Below are 19,483 nucleotides of genomic sequence, written 5' to 3'. Positions count from 1 at the left end.
AAACTTGAGGAGCTTGACAGGAGTCTGTGGAGGTGCAGTCGTTGGTGTAGATAGAGTAAAGGAGAGGGGAGAGTACACAGCCTTGCAGAGCTCCTATGCTGAGGGTCTGCGGGTCCGAGATGTGCTTTCCCAGCCTCACATGCTGCTTCCTGTCTGTCAGGAAGTTGATGATCCACTGACAGAGGGGTTCAGGCACAGTCAGCTGGGAGAGTTTGTAGTGTAGTAGCTCTGGCACAATGGTGTTAAAAGCAGAGCTAAAGTCCACAAACAGAATCCTCTCTCATGAAAGTGATCTTTGTGGGATTACCGCAGACAACACAAACGAACAAATACATACAAAACAGCAAGGAGCAGTACACCGTGGCAGCCATCGTCAGCGCCACAGAGCTCAGCTTTGTTCTCCAAACATTCTTGATTAGTATGGGTGTCAGGGGTTATGGGGAGAAGGCAGGAGAATGGTGTTTAGGATGGAGAGATAATTCAATCAAGATTGAATGGTGGATTAGACTTGATGGGCCAAATGGCCTAATTCTGCTCCTACCACTTATGAATTTATGAACTAATAATAAGAGCTACAAAATCCTACTTATTCCTGAAATGTTAACTGTTTCTCTTTGCACACATGCTGCCTGACCTGTTGAATATTTCCAGCATTTCCAGTTGGTATTTCAGATTCCTGGCATCTTCAGTTTTTCTGTGATTCCCCAATGGAGTAGTGCCTTGATCGCAGTGCAGTGCAGTGGAAGGATCGCTGCTGCCTCCAGGTGTCCCTGCAGCTGGAGGACCAGGGTAGCTGCGCAGCAGGACAGACCTGTTACTAGGGGGCGGCGCCGAGCTCAGCCCGTTGCTACTGAGTGCCGGGCCGCTTCCTTCGCGACGCGGAAGTGCGAGTCGCATAATTTCAGGACGCGGAGCCGTGAATTTGGTAGCGGTTGGCAAGTCAGGTCGTAACAGGTCAACGATGGACGGGCTGAAGTGTGCATCGGCAGCGAGCGGCGACGGCGCGGCCGCCTCATCTGGAAGCGCCAATGGAAGGAAGAAAGTGGCCATCATCACCGGCATCACTGGGCAGGTACATTCCCGGCACATGGATTCCTGCATCCTCCTAGGTTGTATGTAACCGCAGCCAGCCTACACATTATCGGCTGAAGATCGATTATGTTTTAATTTTATTTGCCCTGTAATTTGCTTTTATTTGGTCTCTGACCTGAACCCCATTTCTCTGAAGTGTCCTTGTATTTCCAGCATAGTACTTTGGTGATTAATTTGATATGTGCATCAGGATATCTTGGATGAATCTACTCATCGCTCCTTTTCCCTCCGCCAAGTCAGACAACTAAACTTTGTGAATAAGACTTTTGCTTCTGTTGTTCATGTGTTCAACAAGCCAGTAGATTTTATTTTATTTGTAATCTACACGCGTTAAAACCCATTGGGAAAACTTTATATCTCTCTCTTCACCCCCTTGGGAGCATAAGTGGTAATGAATCTATGATCATAATTTATGGTACACAAATTAGTCGAACTGTTGTATTGTGGGAATTTCCCTTTGTCATTATTTACATGATCTATAATGTATGTTGAATTTGTTTAAAAAATAATAAGGGTGAACAATAAATTAATAAATTGAACTGTGTGATAATTGGATAAGAATATCATCTTTTCAGTGTTATTGCTAAATGTTGACCGCTTATTGTTATGTCTTTGTGGAGTTCTGTTCCTTTGTATTTATAATTGGCTCAATGAATGTGTTCAAATGACAATATATAATAATATATAAGTTAGTTTACACTGGTAGTTGGCACCTGCAAAGTATATGTTTATTTTATTGTGGTTTTCATTCACCTGATCAAATATCATTGCAAGCAGTAATAATACATAGAAAATTGGCTGAACGTGACATTGAAAATGTTTTGAGAAGCAATTGCCATTTGGTTGATTAGTAGGACTGGATGTTACAATCCCTAAGGTTTTGCACTACAATTGACTTGTTGTTCTTGGGGATGACCACTAGGTGATGTTGCTACCATTCAGACACCTCTTCAGTTGTGAACCTCAACGTCACTGGGTGTTTTGGCCTTTTATCACAAGACACCCTCAGTCGAGGCGGGCCCACCGCAGGGTGATCAGACCTGGGTGTGTGTGTCTTATGGTTAGCCTCTAGATGGTTATGTGGCAGCCCAGACAGCATCTCTTCTTTTCAGCCACAGCCAATGATTGCCCCGTTTGGCGGCATTGGCAAGTTCTTTGATGGCCCTCCTTTGGGCCTGCCCTCTGACTCCTACTTCCCTCAGGAGCCTTGCGGTGGAACTGGCTACAAAGCCCCTGCACCCCACCTCCACTGGACGCTCTTGCACTCCAACCTCGCTCCTCTGCCTCTACTACAAGGTTGGAATATCTCAGCCTTTTCCTTTCATATGCCTCGTCCACAGCCTCCTCCCAGGAGACCGTCAGCTCAATGATAAAAACACGCCGACAGGAGTTGGACCAGAGGACGAGGTCTGGTCACAGGTTGGTAGCTGCGATTTCAATTGGGAAGGAAAGCCTCTGGCCTAGGTCAACACGCATTTCCCAGTCCCTGGCTGCGTTCAGTGGGCATGAGTTGAGATTCCTCCGTTTCTTTCCTTCCCGGATGAAGGATGGTATTTGTGGGAATGTTATCTGGGCATTGATGGGCATGGCGTTGGTGGTAACCCGCACTCTAGTTCAGCTGCCAAACACTTCAACACCTGGTTGTATCGCCAGGTGCATCTGCCTTATGTTAGGCTGGTCTTACAACCGACCAGGATGTGCTTGAGGTTTGCTGGAATTGCACACAGGGGGCAGGCTGAATCCTCTTCCAGCCAACGATTTAGGTTTGTGGGAGAGGGAAGGACGTCATATGTGGCTCTGATAATAAAGCTCAACATACTTGACTCCATGCTCCACAGCTCACTCCATGTGATCTTCCTCTCAACGCCATCCCACCTCATCCAGCGGCCTTGCTTGGCTTGGGACATGGCTTTGGCACACCTGGCTGCTTCTTCTTGGTGGCGCACCTCCTCCACCACCAGGTGCCGATGTTCAGCTGGAGTAGCCTTTTGCCAGGTAGGTTTCATTGTTCCCAGGCCAAAGCCCCCTCGGCCTTGTTGGACATGGCCCACTATGTCCCGGTGTCGGAGGGTGGATTTTGCGTCCAGTACCACTGCTGCTGGAGTCCATTTCTTCCCTGTTGCTAGGGTTGGAGCGACACCTCTTACTATTGGGTCCCGGGATTCTGTTAGTGTCATGTCCCAGCCTTGCTTTGGCGCATTTGAATTCCTCCACCAGGCTTGAGACTGGCAGTGAGACGGCTCCATTCCCATAGAGCCTTATGCTGCTGAGACATCTCGGTAGCCCAAGCCACTCCCTCATTTGTGAGTTCATCAGTCTCTCCAGCTGGTTGACATGGGATAAAATGACCTTGTAGATGGGAATTGGCCACATAGTCGGGGCAGCAGACCGAATTGAAGGCACCAAAGTTTCAGCTTCCCTGGGAGAGCAGTTTTGTTGATTTGCCACTGATTGTATCCTGCCTGAGTTGTTCTACCTGCTCTGCATCCTTGAGGTATGCGGTGTACTATTGCCCGAGGCTTTTGACAGACTTCTCCAGGACAGTTTGTATTGTCTTGTTATTGACGTGGAACCTTTCATCAGTGAGCCGGCCTATGACGATGGAAATACTGCAGGATTTGCTGGGTTTAATCTCCATTCATGCCCATTTGATGTTTTCCTGGAGTTTATCCAGCAGGCGTTTGGTGCATGCTTTTGTTGTTGTTATCGTGGTCATGTCATCCATGTATGCCCTGATTGGAGGAAGATGCAACCCACTCTTCGAGCGTTCCCCTCCGACCACCCATTGTGAAGCTCGAATGATGAGCTCCATTGCCATGGTGAAAACCAGGGGAGAAATGGTACAGCCCGCCATTTTGCCAACGTCAAGGTGCTGCCAGGTGGTGGTGTTGTCCTGTGTTGTGACGCAGAACTGGAGGTCCTGGAAGTAAGCTTTTACCAGCTTTGTGGTGACCTCTGGGACCTGGAAGAAGTTAAAAGCTGCCCAAAGAGTCTCATGGGGCACCGAACCAAAGGCATTGGCAAGATCTAAGAAAACCACATGCAGATCTCTCTTTTATTTCTTGGCAGTTTGTATCTGGTGCCAGATGACGTTTGCATGTTCCAGACATCCTGAGAAACCACGTACCCCTGCTTTCTGCACTGACGTGTCAATTAAGTTGTTGCTCTGCAAAACTGCTGAGAGTCTTTGGGTCACAACACCAAAGAAGATCTTTCCTTCCACATTCAGAAGGCTGATCTGGCGGAATTGGCTAATAGTTGAGGAGTTCTTTTCTTTGGGAATTAGGATCCCTCCTGCCCTTCGCCATGCCTTAGGTATGATTCCTTTCCCCCATGCCACTTTCATTAACTTCCAGAGGTATTTCAGGACACCAGGGGTGTTCTTATAGAGCCTGTATGGAATGCCATTGGGCCCTGGGGCTGATGCTGTTCTTGCCCGTTTAACTGTGTTCTCCACCTCCTTCCATGTTGGAGGCGTTGTGTCCATCTGGTGCTCAGGTGGGTGAATAGGTGGCATGTCATCTGGAATGGTGACTGGTTCATGCCTCAGGTTGTCGGTGTATGCCTTCCTCGGGTGCTCCTCCAGTTCCTTTACAGGTACTCTCAGGATCCCGCTCTTCTCCTTGACAAAGCTGCTTTTGACAAACTTACACGGATCTCTGTCACCATCCTTTGACTTGTATCATGCAGAGAATAATAGCTTGCGGTGGTAAGTCAGAAACCACCAGTTAACGTGGGCCACACACATGCACAGCTAATAGAACAGCTGCTTCAGGGACTTGGGTTTAATCCTGACATCCAGTGTTGTCAGTGTGGAGTTTGCTCTTTCACCCTGTGACTGCAATGATTTGCATCTGGTTTACTCCCACATAGCACAGATGTGCTTGAAGTGATGGATTAATTGGCCACTGTAAATTGTCCCTGGTATAGGTGAGTGCTAGAATCGGGAGGGAACTGGGCAAATAAAAGTGGGATGAGTAGGATTATTAGTGTGGGTTGGTGCATGATGGTTAGCTTGGTCTTTGGTGGCTAAAGCATCTGCTTCTAAGTTGCATGACTCTGTAATCTTAGAAGATTCCATTCATCACTGTGGATTATTCATTGGTGGGCGTGGCTGCGCCCTGCAGCTGCGGCTCACCGGCAGTCTCTGTCTTTTTTTGTCTTTGTCTATTGTTATCGTTTAAATGTATGTTTTGATTTATTTTTTAGCTCTGTATATGTGGGGGGTGGTGGAAACCTCTTTTTCTAATCTCCTCCTCAACGGAGATGCGACCTTTATCGTGTCGTATCTCCGTTCGCGCTACGGCCTAACACTGAGTTGGCGGCCTCCAGCTGGGATCGACCTTGAAGACGCCGGTCGCAGGGCCTGGACTTACCATCACGGAGGCTTCGGCTGTGGGCCCTGCAGACCGCAACATCGGGAGCTCGCAGGTCCCTGGCTGGCGACCGGCTTTTGGGAGCTCCAGCCGTAGCAGCTTTGACCGCCCCGAAGCGCGAGGTTCGATTGACCCGCTCGCAGGACCTCCATCGCCCTGCGTGGCTCGGCCGCGGCACTTTCCATCGCCCAGTGGGGGCTTAGGACCTTCATCGGCCTGCTCGGCTCGGCCTAGGACTTTCCTTCGCCCGGCGGGGGCTTCAAAAGTCGGGAGCCTCGATCGCCTCGAGGCAGCAGTTTGACTGCCTGACCACGGGAGAAGAATGAGGAGGAGATAAGACTTTTCTTTGCCTTCCATCACAGTGAGGGTGTGCCTGGAGCAATCACTGTGATGGTTGTTTGTGTTAAATTGTAATTGTGTGTCTTGTGTTCTTTATTGTTTACTGCCGGACCCTGACGTGAGAGGACGCTGGCGCTGTTTGTTCGCCGCTTCTCCGTGAGGACAAATCTTTTGTTTGTTTGTTTTTATGTCTTGTTTGCTCTGTAAAGCGTCTTTGAGTATCCTGTAAAGCGCTATATAATGTGATGTCTTGAGAGGTCGGGAGCTTTTCTCTTGAAGGTTGGGAGGTGTGGGTGCCGGAAATGAAGACAGAAAAGTTCTTGTTTTCAAACTTAAATTCCATATATTTAGTCTTTTCCAAAAACATGTAAATTTAATTGTTTGCAGACAGGTACACAAACCCAAAACAGGTAGTTAAATCAAAACTGTAGCTTGCTGCCTTCTTACAAAATATAACTCAAACACTGCTTCTCTCCCCGTCTGCTCCAGTCGTTGTCTCTCTTTTTAAATACACTGCTTCCCTTCCCTTTTAGCTCTCTCACTGAGGCAATCAGCTCATCTGGTTCAGCTGGGCAGCAATCAGTGTCAGCAGCAATCAGTGTAAGCAGGGCAGGCAGGCCTGCTGACTATGGGTTTTGTAGTCTTTTGCTGGCAGCCATGATGGTTTGTAGTCCTTGTTGCATCCACCGGGAGGAAATGTATCTCCCCTCTTTGCCTCTACCTCTCATGATATCACAATAAATTAAATGTATTATTATTATAAAAGCTTCAATTTAACTAAACACCGATGATCCTGATATACAGGTATCAAATACATTACAAGGCATGGATTTTTCAGCCAGTTATTACCATTCATTTGTTACTTTGCTTTCATAATTTTTATATATTTCCATCTGGTCTTCCCTCAACTTCCGGCATTCCAGAGAAAATCACCAAGTCTGTACAGCCTTTTGTTGTAGCTAATACTCCCTAATCCAGGTAACCTGGTAAACCTCTTCTGCATACTCTCTCAAACCTCCACATCCTTCCTGTATTGAGGTGACCAGAACTGTGCACAGTACTCCGAATGTGGCCTAACCAAAGTCCTTTCGAGCTAGATCATGACTCTCGTACTCAATGCCCTGACCAATGAAGGCAAGCATATCATACACCTTCTTTGCCACTAATACTTTTTTACAAATAAGTAAAGTACATTTTATCGTGCAAGATCTGTTCCAACTAATGGAATACATTCTGATTTGTTGGCTTGCAATCATATAACCTGTACCACAAAGAAATGTAACATCTTAAAAATACAATATTCATTTTAATATTCCAGAAATTTGAATTGGCATCTAAAGTAAAACAGAGTGTTTCATAACCTTCCTTTAGATTGGTTGGAACTTGTAGATCAATGCGTTAAAATGAGCAAAGAACCAGAATCTTCAGTTGATCTTTTAGTGGGGCAAGTGTGTTGCTTCCGTGAAAATCATTAATGTAAAAATCTGGAGTATGCTGCACAACTGATTGATGCCGATCAGAAATTGGAAAATTTCTGTTCCCCTCAGATTTTGTTGTCAGTAAGAGAAAGTGACTGAAATTCTTGGAAGTCATCCAGCTAAAATAGCAGTGCAACTTGCTCTGCAGGTCATCCAATAGCAAAGCAACAAAGGTGCTGGAGATCCAAAATAGAAAAAAAACAGGAAATACCTATGAAGTCAGGGCAATATCATTGATAAAGCTGGCTACCCAGCCTTGCCTTGCAGAGATACTTGACTAAAGAAAATGTGGCTAAAAGAATGTGTACTTCAAAAGGTAAGCCCAGACAGCTAACATGTTTGCAGAGATGAGCAGCAGGACACCAGGCGCCTTTGGCAGGGGCTACGGACTATAACTAGCTACCGGTCCAGCACCCCCTCAACCGGAAGTGCTGGCTCCTCCTTAGCTGATGACTTGAACTCTTTTTATGCACGGTTTGAGACGGGTAACACTCCCAGCTCGCCGTCTAAAAACAGCACCGAGGGGGCGCTGGCTAGCGAGGCTGGAGGGGGATCCACCGCCGGGGATGTGCACACATTCTCGGTGTCCGAGCATGAGGTGAGGTGGGCTCTGACGCGTGTGAACACGAGGAAAGCTGGAGGCCCAGATGGTATATCTGGGCGAGTACTAAAGTCTTGTGCTACTCAGCTTGCTCCAGTGCTCACCACAATATTCAACCTCTCCTTGGCCAAGTCCGTGGTCTCTGCATGCTTCAAAAGATCCAACATTGTACCGGTGCCGAAGAATGCCTCTCCAGCGTGTTTAAATGACTACCGACCGGTGGCCCTCACCTCGGTTGTCATGAAATGCTTCGAGAGGCTAATCAAGAAGCACATCTGCGCCCTCCTTCCTCGCAACATGGACCCACTACAGTTCGCATACCGTCCGAACAGGTCCACGGATGATGCGGTCTCCCAGGTTCTACACACCGCTCTCTCTCATGTGGACAGCCAGGGGGGCTATGTGAGGATGCTGTTCATTGACTTTAGTTCAGCATTCAACACAATAGTCCCCAGCAGACTGGTTGAGAAGCTGCTGGAACTGGGGCTTAGCACCCCTCTGTGTGCCTGGGTCCTGGACTTTCTCACCGCCAGGCCCCAAGTGGTCAGGATGGGGGAACACACATCTAGCTCCCTCACCCTGAACATAGGATCCCCCCAGGGTTGCGTCCTTAGCCCCCTGCTGTACTCCCTGTACACACATGACTGTGTGGCCAGGTTCAACTCAAACTCCATCATCAAGTTTGCTGATGACACTGTGGTGGTGGGCCGGATCTCCAACAACGATGAGAAGGCCTACCGGGAGGAGGTGGCTGATCTGGCACTCTGGTGTCAGGACAATGGCCTCCTCTTGAATGTCACTAAAACGAAGGAGCTGATTGTGGACTTTTGAGGGGCTAAACATCCAAGGATGTACACGCCACTGGAGATAAATGGGTCTACTGTGGATAGGGTGAGCAGTTTTAAATACTTGGGAGTCCGCATCACAGAGGATCTGACATGGGCAACGCACATTGCCGCACTGGTGGGTAAGGCAAAGCAGCGCCTTTACCACCTTAGACAGCTGAGGAAATTCAGAGTGTCTCTCAGGATCCTTTATTGCTTCTACTCTGGGGCTGTAGAGAGCATCCTGTCCGGCAACATTACAGTCTGGTTTGGGAACAGCTCTGCCCAGGACAGGATGGCCCTGCAGAGAGTAGTGCGTTCGGCAGAACGCACCATGGGAACTACACTCGCCCCCCTGCAGGACCTATACATCAGGAGGTGCAGATCCAGAGCAAGCAAGATTATGAGGGACCTCTGCCACCCCAATAACGGACTGTTCCAGATGCTACGGTCAGGCAAACGCCTCCGCTGTCACGCTGTGAAAACGGAGAGGATGAGACGGAGTTTCTTCCCACAGGCCATCAGGACTGTCAACTTTTATAACTCCAGAGACTAAATTTTTGTCTACACTATAGTAACTTATTAACTTTATATATATATGCTGTAACTGTAATTCTTTTTTGTGCACAATCCGCAGGCATTGCCACTTTCATTTCACTGCACATCTTGTATGTGTATGTGACAAATAAACTTGACTTGACTTGACTTGAGACAAGCCAGAGGAGCTGCATATTGGGACCAGCACTAATGCTTTTAGGAATGTGTCTTCCCTGTCCTTCACTTGATGTACCTGGCTATCAAGTTATTGCTCTTTGATGTAGAGTGACAATCTCAGACTTGTCGGGAAGGTGCGAACCGACTGCAGCATATCGGGACCATGCCTTTAGGAATGTGTCTTTTTGATCTATACAGTATAAAACATCTTTGTTCTTTGGAGTGATAGCTTGGGAGTCAAGTGCTTGCTGCTTACTTGACTCCTGTACCCCGACACTCCCGCTGGCTGATATAGTAAAGTTTGTGTTGGTCTACCTAACCCATTGTGTGTTGTCTGTTTTAAGAAAAAGCGAACTTTAACATCATTTTATTGTCAGGGCTGTGTCATATAGGGGATTTTAACATTCCCAATATAGACTGGGATGGGTGGAATTTGTCAAATTCTGAAAAGTTTCCTCAGGCAGTAAGTATAGCGCACTAAATAGGAGAGGGCAACACTCAATCTACTCTTAGGAAATTGGACCAGTGATCACTATTCTGTTACCTTTAAAATGGAATTGATAAATACAGGTTAAAATTTTTAATTAGGTACATTTTATGATTTGATGTCCTTTTTTTGGGTAGGAGAATCAAGGAGAATCAAGGCTGTAGATTTATGGTGAGAGGCAAAATATTTCATTGGAGCATGAGGAGCAAAGTTTTCACACATGATAGTGGGTATATAGAAAGAGCTACCAGTGCAAGTAGATGTGTTGGTCATAATAACATAATTTAAAAGTTATTTGGACATGTACATAGATAGGAAGGTTTAGAGGGACGTGGGCCGACTGTGGTCGAATGGGATTAGCTTAGATGGGGCATCTTGATTGGGCATGGATGAGTTGGGTCAAAGGGCCTTTTCCAGTGCTTTGCCTCTGCAAGTATCACAAGCAAGGTCATCAAGTGCCCTTAAGCGGTGGGTAGCCGACCACTTAAACTGCTGTAGTCTTCCTTGGTTATTGTTAGAGTTGCACTGATTCAGTGAGTTGGAGAGTTTGCCATCATGCCCTGACCTGTCCTTCGGCCAACTCTCAGGAAGTTGACAGTGGTAATTGGTGAGAATAATGTTTTTTTTAATATCAAGAGTTTAGGCTCTCATGTTGCGGATGGTCAGTCCTTGGCACTTTGGTAAAATAGTGGAAGACATGCAGGCTTCGGACACTGCTCTGAGGATCTTGTGCAAAGATGTTCTGAGATTGGGATGATTGACCTCCAACAACTGCTATCATCTTCTTTGTGTTTTGTGTGACTCTTGAAGTTGGAGTTCTCTTTGCTCATAGTCATAATTTTTACCAGCGCTTTTTAGTACTGCAATTAGTCAAATACTGCCTTAATGTCAAGGGCATTCACTCTTTCTACCTCTAGATTACAAGTTTTTAGTCCATGGGACCAAGGATGCAAATGAGGATCTTAACAAAATAAAAACTGAGCATTGGTAAATAGGTTATTGATGAGGAGGTACAACTTGAAGTTACTGTTCTGGATGTTTTCCTACATGATGCTATTGTATGCAAGTAGATTATTTGGGTAGGAAGGAACTGCAGATGCTGGTTTATACCGGAGATTGACACAAAATGGTGGAGTAACTCAGCAGGTTAGGCAGCTTCTCTGGAAATAAGGAATAGGTGATGTTTTGGGTCTGAACCTTCAGACTGAACAATTAATCAGCAGGATTGGATTAGTCCTATTTTTTTTGTGAATTAGGCAATTTCCCACATTTTTGGACTGATGCATGCATCCAGCTGTACAGAATACCTTGGCGAGATATGGCTAATACTGGAACATGATTTTTTTTATTGCCAGGCTGATCCCATCAGTTGTGATTCTTTAGCTGTTCTATTTTGTTCTATTTACATATTTAGTATGCATGTAATCCTGAATTTTATCAGCAAATTTTGTCCCTCTCACCTTAAAGCTAAGCTTGATAGAAGTACATAAAATTATGAGAGGCATAGAGTACACAGTCAGAACCTTTTTTTCCATGGTGGAAACTTTCATATCATGCTTTGTACATTCTCATCCATATCATTGACATAAAGCACAAACAGCAAAGGGCCCAACACTGATCCCTGAGGCACACCACGAGTGCAGGCCTCCATTCTGAAAAACAACCTTCCACGATCACAGGCTGCTTCCTTCCATTAAGCTAATTCACTATCCAGTGAACTAGATCTCCTTGAATCCCATGCGATATAACCTTCCAGACCATGCTGACTATTCTTAATCAGCCCCTGTCTATCCAAATGCATATATATATATATCTTATCCCTCTGAATACACTCCAGTAACTTGCTTCGCAGACGTTAGGCTTCCTGGTCTATAGTACCCAGGCTTTTCCTTGCAACCTTGCTTAAATGGAGGCACAATATTAGCCATCCTCCAGTCTTCCAGCACCTCGCCCATATCGAATGATAATCCATATATATCCATATAATCCATATATAACGGGGCGGCACGGTGGCGCAGCGGTAGAGTTGCTGCCTTACAGCGAATGCAGCGCCGGAGACTCGGGTTCGATCCTGACTCCGGGTGCTGTCTGTACGGAGTTTGTACGTTCTCCCCGTGACCTGCGTGGGTTTTCTCCGAGATCTTCGGTTTCCTCCCACACTCCAAAGACGTACAGGTTTGTAGGGCAAATGTAAAATTGGCTGGGCAAATGTAAAAATAGTCCCTAGTGGGTGTAGGATAGTGTTAATGTGCGGGGATCGCTGGGCGGCGTGGACCCGGTGGGCCGAAGGGCCTGTTTCTGAGCTGTATTCCTAAATCTAACTATCAGACAGATATTCTTAATGTAATATTAGACCAAGTGGACCCGTTGGGCCCAAACCTCTCCTGCATTGGTGCAGCACCCTGTCCTCCCCCCCCCCTTCCCCTCTCTCCTCAACCCCCCTTCTCCCCCACTCCCCCTTCCCTCCTTTTAAACTTTAAAAAGTGAATAACTTAAAAAATATAACACTGGTTTCAATAAAACTACTTGCATTATCACTAAAGTGACAATGGTGAGTAAGGTGGGCCTAAAATTGTCACACTATCGTGTACTGTTTTGGCTGAAGTTCAGTCACAAACAAGATAACAAACGAGAGATTTAGTATATAGATGTATCTAAGTGTGTCCAAAAATTGCATGTTTTTTATGTTTTGCCATTTTAACTCTCTGAAAACACTATAGATCTGGCTTAATTAAATTTTTCCTGATATGGGTGTCAATAATAACTTTTACTTGAAATAGTGTCTGTACAATTTTGTATCTCAAAGTTCATAGAACAATATGAATTGTAAGCTTTAATAATTTGACAATCTATTGTAATACAGCCATTTTACAAAGGGGCACTGAGCCTTATGAACAGGTGCAGTGACATTTGTTGGTAGAGGTGCATTGTTAAAAGTTTGAACATTTAATGCTGCCAAGGTCACCATGCTAATTGATTCATGCTGGTACTTTAAATATTTAGGCACAGAATCTGAGCAGAATACTACAGGGGGAATTATATTATGATAGAATAGTACAATACAAGAGGATGCCAGTGAAGAACTTCAATTTTGATATAAAACCTATCGTATATTGGTTTACAAAAATATCAAATTGCTTTGCAGATTTCCCATACAATATATCCTACCAATGGAGATTGCAAACCAGGAAAAGAGTTGCTCTTTGAGTTATGCATTGATTGTTAGCAGGTTCGGTTTGCTGGTTACTTTATGTACTTCTGATTGATGGATACAACATTGTTGGATAGGCACACTATTTGTATGTTAAGAGCCAAATTGGTTATGTTGTGTTTTGAATCATGAACTAGAGAACAACTTAAAAGTAGACATAAAGAGTTGCAGAAGTTGGAATCTTGAGCTAAAACATAAAGTGCTGGAATAACTCAGCGTGTCAGACAACATCTCTGGAGCACATGGATAGGCTACATTTTAGTCGGGACCCTTCTTCAGAACCACTTAAAAGTTACTTTGGATGTTGAGAAGCAGAAACGAAGCTGTCTTAAAAACACAAAATAGTCTAGGAGAACTAAAATACTTCCCAAACCATTGTGTCTTAACAACACAACTATTGACAATAGACAATAGGTGCAGGAGTAAGCCATTCGGCCTTTCGAGCCAGCACCACCATTCACTGTGATCATGGCTGATCATCCGCAATCAGTACCCCGTTCCTGCCTTCTCCCCATATCCCTTGACTCTGCTATCTTTAAGAGCTCTATCTAACTCACTCTTGAAAGCATCCAAAGAATCGGCCTTCACTGTCTTCTGAGGCAGAGAATTCCACAGATTCATAACTCTCTGGGTGAAAAAGCTTTTCCTCATCTCTGTTCTAAATGGCCTACCCCTTATTCTTAAACTGTGGCCCCTGGTTCTGCATTCCCCCAATATTGGAAACATGTTTCCCGCCTTTAGCGTGTCCAATCCCTTAATAAACTTATGTTTCAATAAGTTTCCCTCTCATCCTTCTAAATTCCAGTGTATACAAGCCCAGTCGCTTCATTCTTTAAACATATGACAGTCCAGCCATCCTGGGAATTATCCTCGTGAACCTACGCTGCACTCCCTCAATAGCAAGAATGTCCTTCCTCAAATTTGGAGACCAAAACTGCACACAATACTCCAGGCGTGGTCTCACCAGGGCAACTACTACTGTAACCACAGTTGGCAAATCAAACTGACAAGCAATGCTTCGTTGATATTTATGCATTGGTACTCTATTGAACAATGTATCATGCAGGCATTAGTATTTTTAGCTTGCAGTTAAAAAAACACACTTATTAAAAGATCTCTCTTTTTTCCTGTGGAATTTTCAAAAATAATTTTGTTTTTGCTAGTCTGATATTCTTGAGCTCCGAAATAAGCCATTTCCCCCCATTTACACAATTGTCTTTATAACATGAATTTCTATAACACAATGTTTCTCAGGAACGCAACTATCGCATTATAGCAGAACTACCTATACAGGCTCTGGCCTTTCTGTACGAAACAGAGGGTTAAATGGTTGGTACATGGGTTCCAAGCACTGCTCTTGAAAATTATGCAGAAAGTATATGTGGACTGTGAAGAAGATTACCTAAATTTCCAACAAGATCAAGATTAGTTGCAATGGTAAGCCAAGAAATGGCAAACGGAATTTAACTCTGACAAGGCTGAGGCGTGGTCAGTCGAACCAGTGTAGGACTTGCACCGTAAATGGTAAAGCTCCGGAGAATGTGGTGGAATAGAGAGGTCTTTGAGGACAGGTGCATCTTCCCTAAAGGTCGTGAGTCTGCTGGACGGTGTTGTAAAGAAGGCCTTCTTTGGGAATGGTATTTGAGTATAAAAGTTTGGAACATCTTGATGCAGGCATACCAGCTGTTGGTGAGACCACACTTGCATTACTGTGTACCGTTCTGGTTGTCCAGCTGTAAATAGGACATCATTACGTTTTAAAAGGATGCACAAAAAGTTCAGTCTGAGGAAGGGCCTCGATCCAAAACGACACCTATTCCTTTTCTCTAGAGATGCTGCTGACCCGCTGAGTTACTCCAGCTTTTTTTAATCTATCTTCCCCAAAATGTTACCTGGGCTTGTGGGCTTATAGGCTGGGTTTTTTTTTTCTTTGGAGTATACAAAATCATGAGGGACATGGATAAAGTGAATGCTCGGTCTTTTTTAATGGGTAAAGGATTCTAAAACTAGAGAGCGTATCCACTAACACTCTCCTCCGCCTAGCGGAGCTGGTCCTCACCCTTAGCTTCTCCTTCGACTCCTCCCACTTCCTCCAAATCATGGGTATAGCTATTGGCACTCGCACGAACCCCTGCTATACCTACCTTTTTGTAGGGTACATTGAACAATCACTGTTTCAGGTGTACACTGGCCATATCCCCAAACTCTATCTCCATTACATTAATGACTCCTGCACCCATGCAGAACTCATGGACTTTATTAACTTCACCACCAATTTCCATCCTGCACTCAAATCCACTTGGACCATCTCCGACACCTCCTTCCCCTTTCTTGATCTCACCGTCTCTTTCACAGGAGATAGACTATCGACTGATGTCTATTACAAACCCACTGACTCCCACAACTATCACGACTATACTTCTTCCCACCCTGCTTCCTGGAAAGACTCTATCCCCTACTCCCAATTTCTCCGTCTACTCCGCATCCGCGCCCAAGATGAGGTGTTCCATACCGGGACACCTGAGATGTCCTCATTCTTTAGGGAACGGGGTTCCCCTCTTCCATCATGGATGAGGCCCTCATGTGTCTCCTTGGTACCCACCACTCTGCCCTTGCTCCACCTAGTCGCAACAGGGACAGAGTTCCCCATGTCTTTGCCTTTCACCCCATCAGCCATCACATACAACACATAATCCTCTGACATTTTCGCCACCTCCAACGGGATCCCACGACGAGTCACATCTACCCATCTCTACCCCCTTCCACAGAGATCGTTCCCTCTGCAACTCCCTGGATAACTCCTCCCTTCCTACCCAAACCACCCCCTCCCAGGTACCTTCCCCTGCAACCGCAGGAAATGCGACACGTCTTCCCTCCATTCTGTCCAGGGACCTGACAGTCCTTTCAGGTTAGGCAGAGGTTTACTTGCACTTCCTCCAACCTCGTCTACTGTATCTGTTGTTCAAGATGTGGACTCTTATACATCGGCGAGACCAAACGTAGTGTGGGCGATTGATTCGCTGAACTTCTTCACCAGGTCCATCCGGACCTACCTGATCTCCCAATTGCCAAACACTTTCATTCCCCTTCCCATTCCGACACTGATCTTTCTGTCCTCGGCCTCCTCCATCGTCAGAGTAAGGCTAAACGAAAATTGGAGGAACAGCATCTCATATTTCGCTTGGGCATCTCATCAATATATGAATATTGATTTCTCCAACTTCAAGTAACTCCTGCATTCTCTCTCCCCCTCCTCCTCCCCCCTCCCCCCTCCAGTAAACCACCCTCTTAGCGAGAACTTAGCGAGACAGCGATAAGTCTCTTACCAGTAAATCACCCTCAACGACACCATGCGGATCATCACTGGCTCATGACGGATCTCCTGCCGGTGCTCACAGGTATCGCACCCGTCAAGCTTCGCAGAGAGTTCTTCACTCATAGGCTGGTGTGCAAGACCCCATCGGATGCTAAACATCCTTTTCACCACCTCGCCCAGGATTCACAGCAACTGGGACCTCAACGCCTGTCGCCTCGTCGCCCTTTCTCCCGTCATGCAGCGACCCTCTGTGGCTCCAGTTTCAACATACTAGGAGCATGGAGAACCAGCTGGGAACAGACATCGCGACCTCCTCAATTCACTGTCGCACCGAACACCACAGCCCCACCCGGCTTGGACATGCCCCGCAAAGAGTGGGTCGCCCTGAACCGGCTCCGCACAGGGGTCGGCCGGTTCAACGCCAACATGTATCATTGGGGGTTGCGTTCATCAGCAGCCTGTGTGTGTGAAGTAGACCAGCAAACAGCGCAGAATGTCATTTTTGACTGCACTGTCCTCCGTCCCCCTGGTGGAGGGGTAGACCTCACGGCCCTCGACAACAGCACATTGCACTGGCTACAGCGCCTGGAGGGTGTTACATAATTTCTGCTGCCTCAAACGCAAGAAGTCTTACCAGTAGAGTTCTGCAGGTCTAGACAGAGGTTCTAATCGATCCCTGTGGAGCTCTACCAGTCACAGACTTCTAGTCAGTGTATATACAGACATATATGTTTCTCTTTTATTAGCAGGTTTGCAGATGATGCCAAAATTGACAAACTTCTTCTCTGTCGCAATTCCATCAATGTATTTAGCAGCATTTTGAGACTTTAAAATGGTGTGACAGTACCTGTTTCAACCACCTCCTCTTGCAGATCGTTCCATGTACCCACCACCCTCTGAGTACGATAAACACAAAAAGCTGGAGTAACTCAGCAGGTCGGACAGCATCTCTGAACAAAAAGAATAGGGGCAGTACCTTTCTTCAGACCCACGTCCAACCTGAACCATTGTCTATTCTTTTTCTCTGGAGGTGCTGCCTGACCCACTGATTTACTCCAGCTTTTTGTGTCTATCTTTGGTATAAACCAGTATCTGTAGTTCTTTCACAGATACCCTCTGAGTAATGTGTTCCTGTCACCCACCACTCTCTGTATCAAAAAAAACTTTTATATTTTGCTCCTCTCACCTTAAAGCTAGCCCCTATTGTCTTTGACACATCCACCGTGGGGAAAAAGGTTCAAGTTCTCTAACCTATCTCCTCTACCTGTCTTACTATTGTTAGGTCTTCCCTCCACCTCTGTTGTTCCAGAGAAAAAACTATCTTAAGTTGTCAATCTTCCTTGTAGCTAACACTGTATATTCCAGGCAGCATTCTGGCAAACATCCTTTGTACCCTCTCTGAAGCCCGCACATCCACCCTAGAGTGAAATCTGACATTTACCTGTATAAATCCTGCAGTATGTTTGGAAACAAATCGACATGGCTTCAAACAGACTGTTCACTGTGATGCTCACTGGACCCCCATTTTCCATGATCCCTTGAAACTCACCAGAAAATCTATTACTGCTCTATACCAACAATTTTTAAAATAAAAGTGAAGTAGACAAGTCTATTGGGGTATTATCGGAATAACATCCAATGGTCTGGATAATCTACTGGTTCAGCACAACTGAATTTCCAAATGTGCCAGATGAATGGGATTTTACTGTCATCATTTTAAAATCTTGGACAAAGGTTCTTCTCTTGCCATCATTTTTGTATGTCGGATTAAAAAAATAAGGTTTTGCCTGACACTAAATATGCACCTCCAATCTTGAAGCATCACTTTGCCGTGGTGTTCATTGTAAATTCGGGGAAATAGAAGCGGAAAATTTGAGAACAGAATCTAATTTGTAATGTGGTAAATTGAGTAAAATTATATATTAACGATATAAACTTGCGGCATTTTGGAATGTATTGTTGGCACTTCGTAAGTTGCAACATTTCTCCATCAAGAGATAACATACTACATTTCTAAAATTAAATGAATTGAATATGTTTTGTTGGCAATATAGTTTATTGAGTGTCATGCACAGTATTTCATGTTTAATTTGGAATTTAATACCATCAATATACTGACATGATGTCTATGCAATGCATACAAAACTGTGAATTAACAGAAAACATGAAACACTGGCAGCTTTTTGGACATCTTAAAAAGAAAGCACATCTAAAAAATTACAACAAATGGTGCTCATATAATGATTTATTATAAAGATATCATTACTTCAGTTCTGGTGGCTGCAGTTGCCAGCTGTCAGTTTTATTCTATAACCTCACCTTGTCAGGCTGGTGTACTAAAATTGCTAGCCGGAAACCAGGGCATTTATGAGGGAGTTCCTGTTATTGACTAGGATTGGATGCCAAGTCTGGTGTGGGTTTGTTCTGAAGTGCTGTACTGAAAAAAACTGTGGCCCTCATACTTATTTCTTTCTTAAGGAATCGATGTTTTGAATTGAGCGTTGCAAATATTACATATATATTTTGGTTATTTAGACTAATAATCCAAATTATGTGTTTGTTTCATTCTCCCTGATGATTTTTTCTCTCTTTCCCCCCCTCCCCCCATATCCTTTATGTTAATTTTTTTAAATATTGCCACAGTTCATTACGTTTTCTTTATCAAAAAGCAAACTCTTTGAGACTATTTTAATGACTCCCTTGATAAATAAACCGTGTCACACAAAAATATTGTAGCTCCTAGATTTGAGCCTTGAGTTGAAGATAAGGTCATTACAATAGGTTTTTTTGTGTTCCCTGAAGGGGAAAGGGAAATTGGCCAAAGTGCTTACTCATAATTGATATACTAAAGCTTGAACTGCAAGCATATGGGTGAGGTGGGTGGGGGAAGGGGATGGTTGGTGTAGAGGGGTGGGGAAGGGCCTCCTCAGTTGAGCAGGGTTTCTGATAGGTGAGAAGGCTTTTAAGCAGATATCTCACGTAACCAGAGAAGGCTTTTAAATAGATATCGATTTTTATTTAATTCACACTTCTCTGGTTATGTGA

At 45.1% G+C, this 19,483-nt stretch overlaps 1 protein-coding gene across 1 annotated transcript in view; it reads left to right on the top strand.

Annotated features, from left to right (window-relative positions):
- The first annotated feature begins 842 nt into the window (after positions 1 to 842).
- The window catches only part of gmds (GDP-mannose 4,6-dehydratase), a 554,149-nt gene continuing 535,508 nt past the window's right edge, over positions 843 to 19,483 (top strand). Inside the window, exon 1 of the mRNA XM_078427475.1 lies at positions 843 to 1,072. Coding sequence (XP_078283601.1) covers positions 962 to 1,072 — 111 coding nt within the window. The 5' untranslated portion in view covers positions 843 to 961. The remainder of the gene's footprint in view (positions 1,073 to 19,483) is intronic.

This window comes from Rhinoraja longicauda, chromosome 2, assembly GCF_053455715.1.
Source record: "Rhinoraja longicauda isolate Sanriku21f chromosome 2, sRhiLon1.1, whole genome shotgun sequence".
In the NCBI taxonomy this organism is placed as follows: domain Eukaryota; kingdom Metazoa; phylum Chordata; class Chondrichthyes; order Rajiformes; family Arhynchobatidae; genus Rhinoraja; species Rhinoraja longicauda.
The sequence above is the reverse complement of the archived record's forward strand: the minus strand, read 5'-3'. Positions and strand labels throughout refer to the sequence as shown.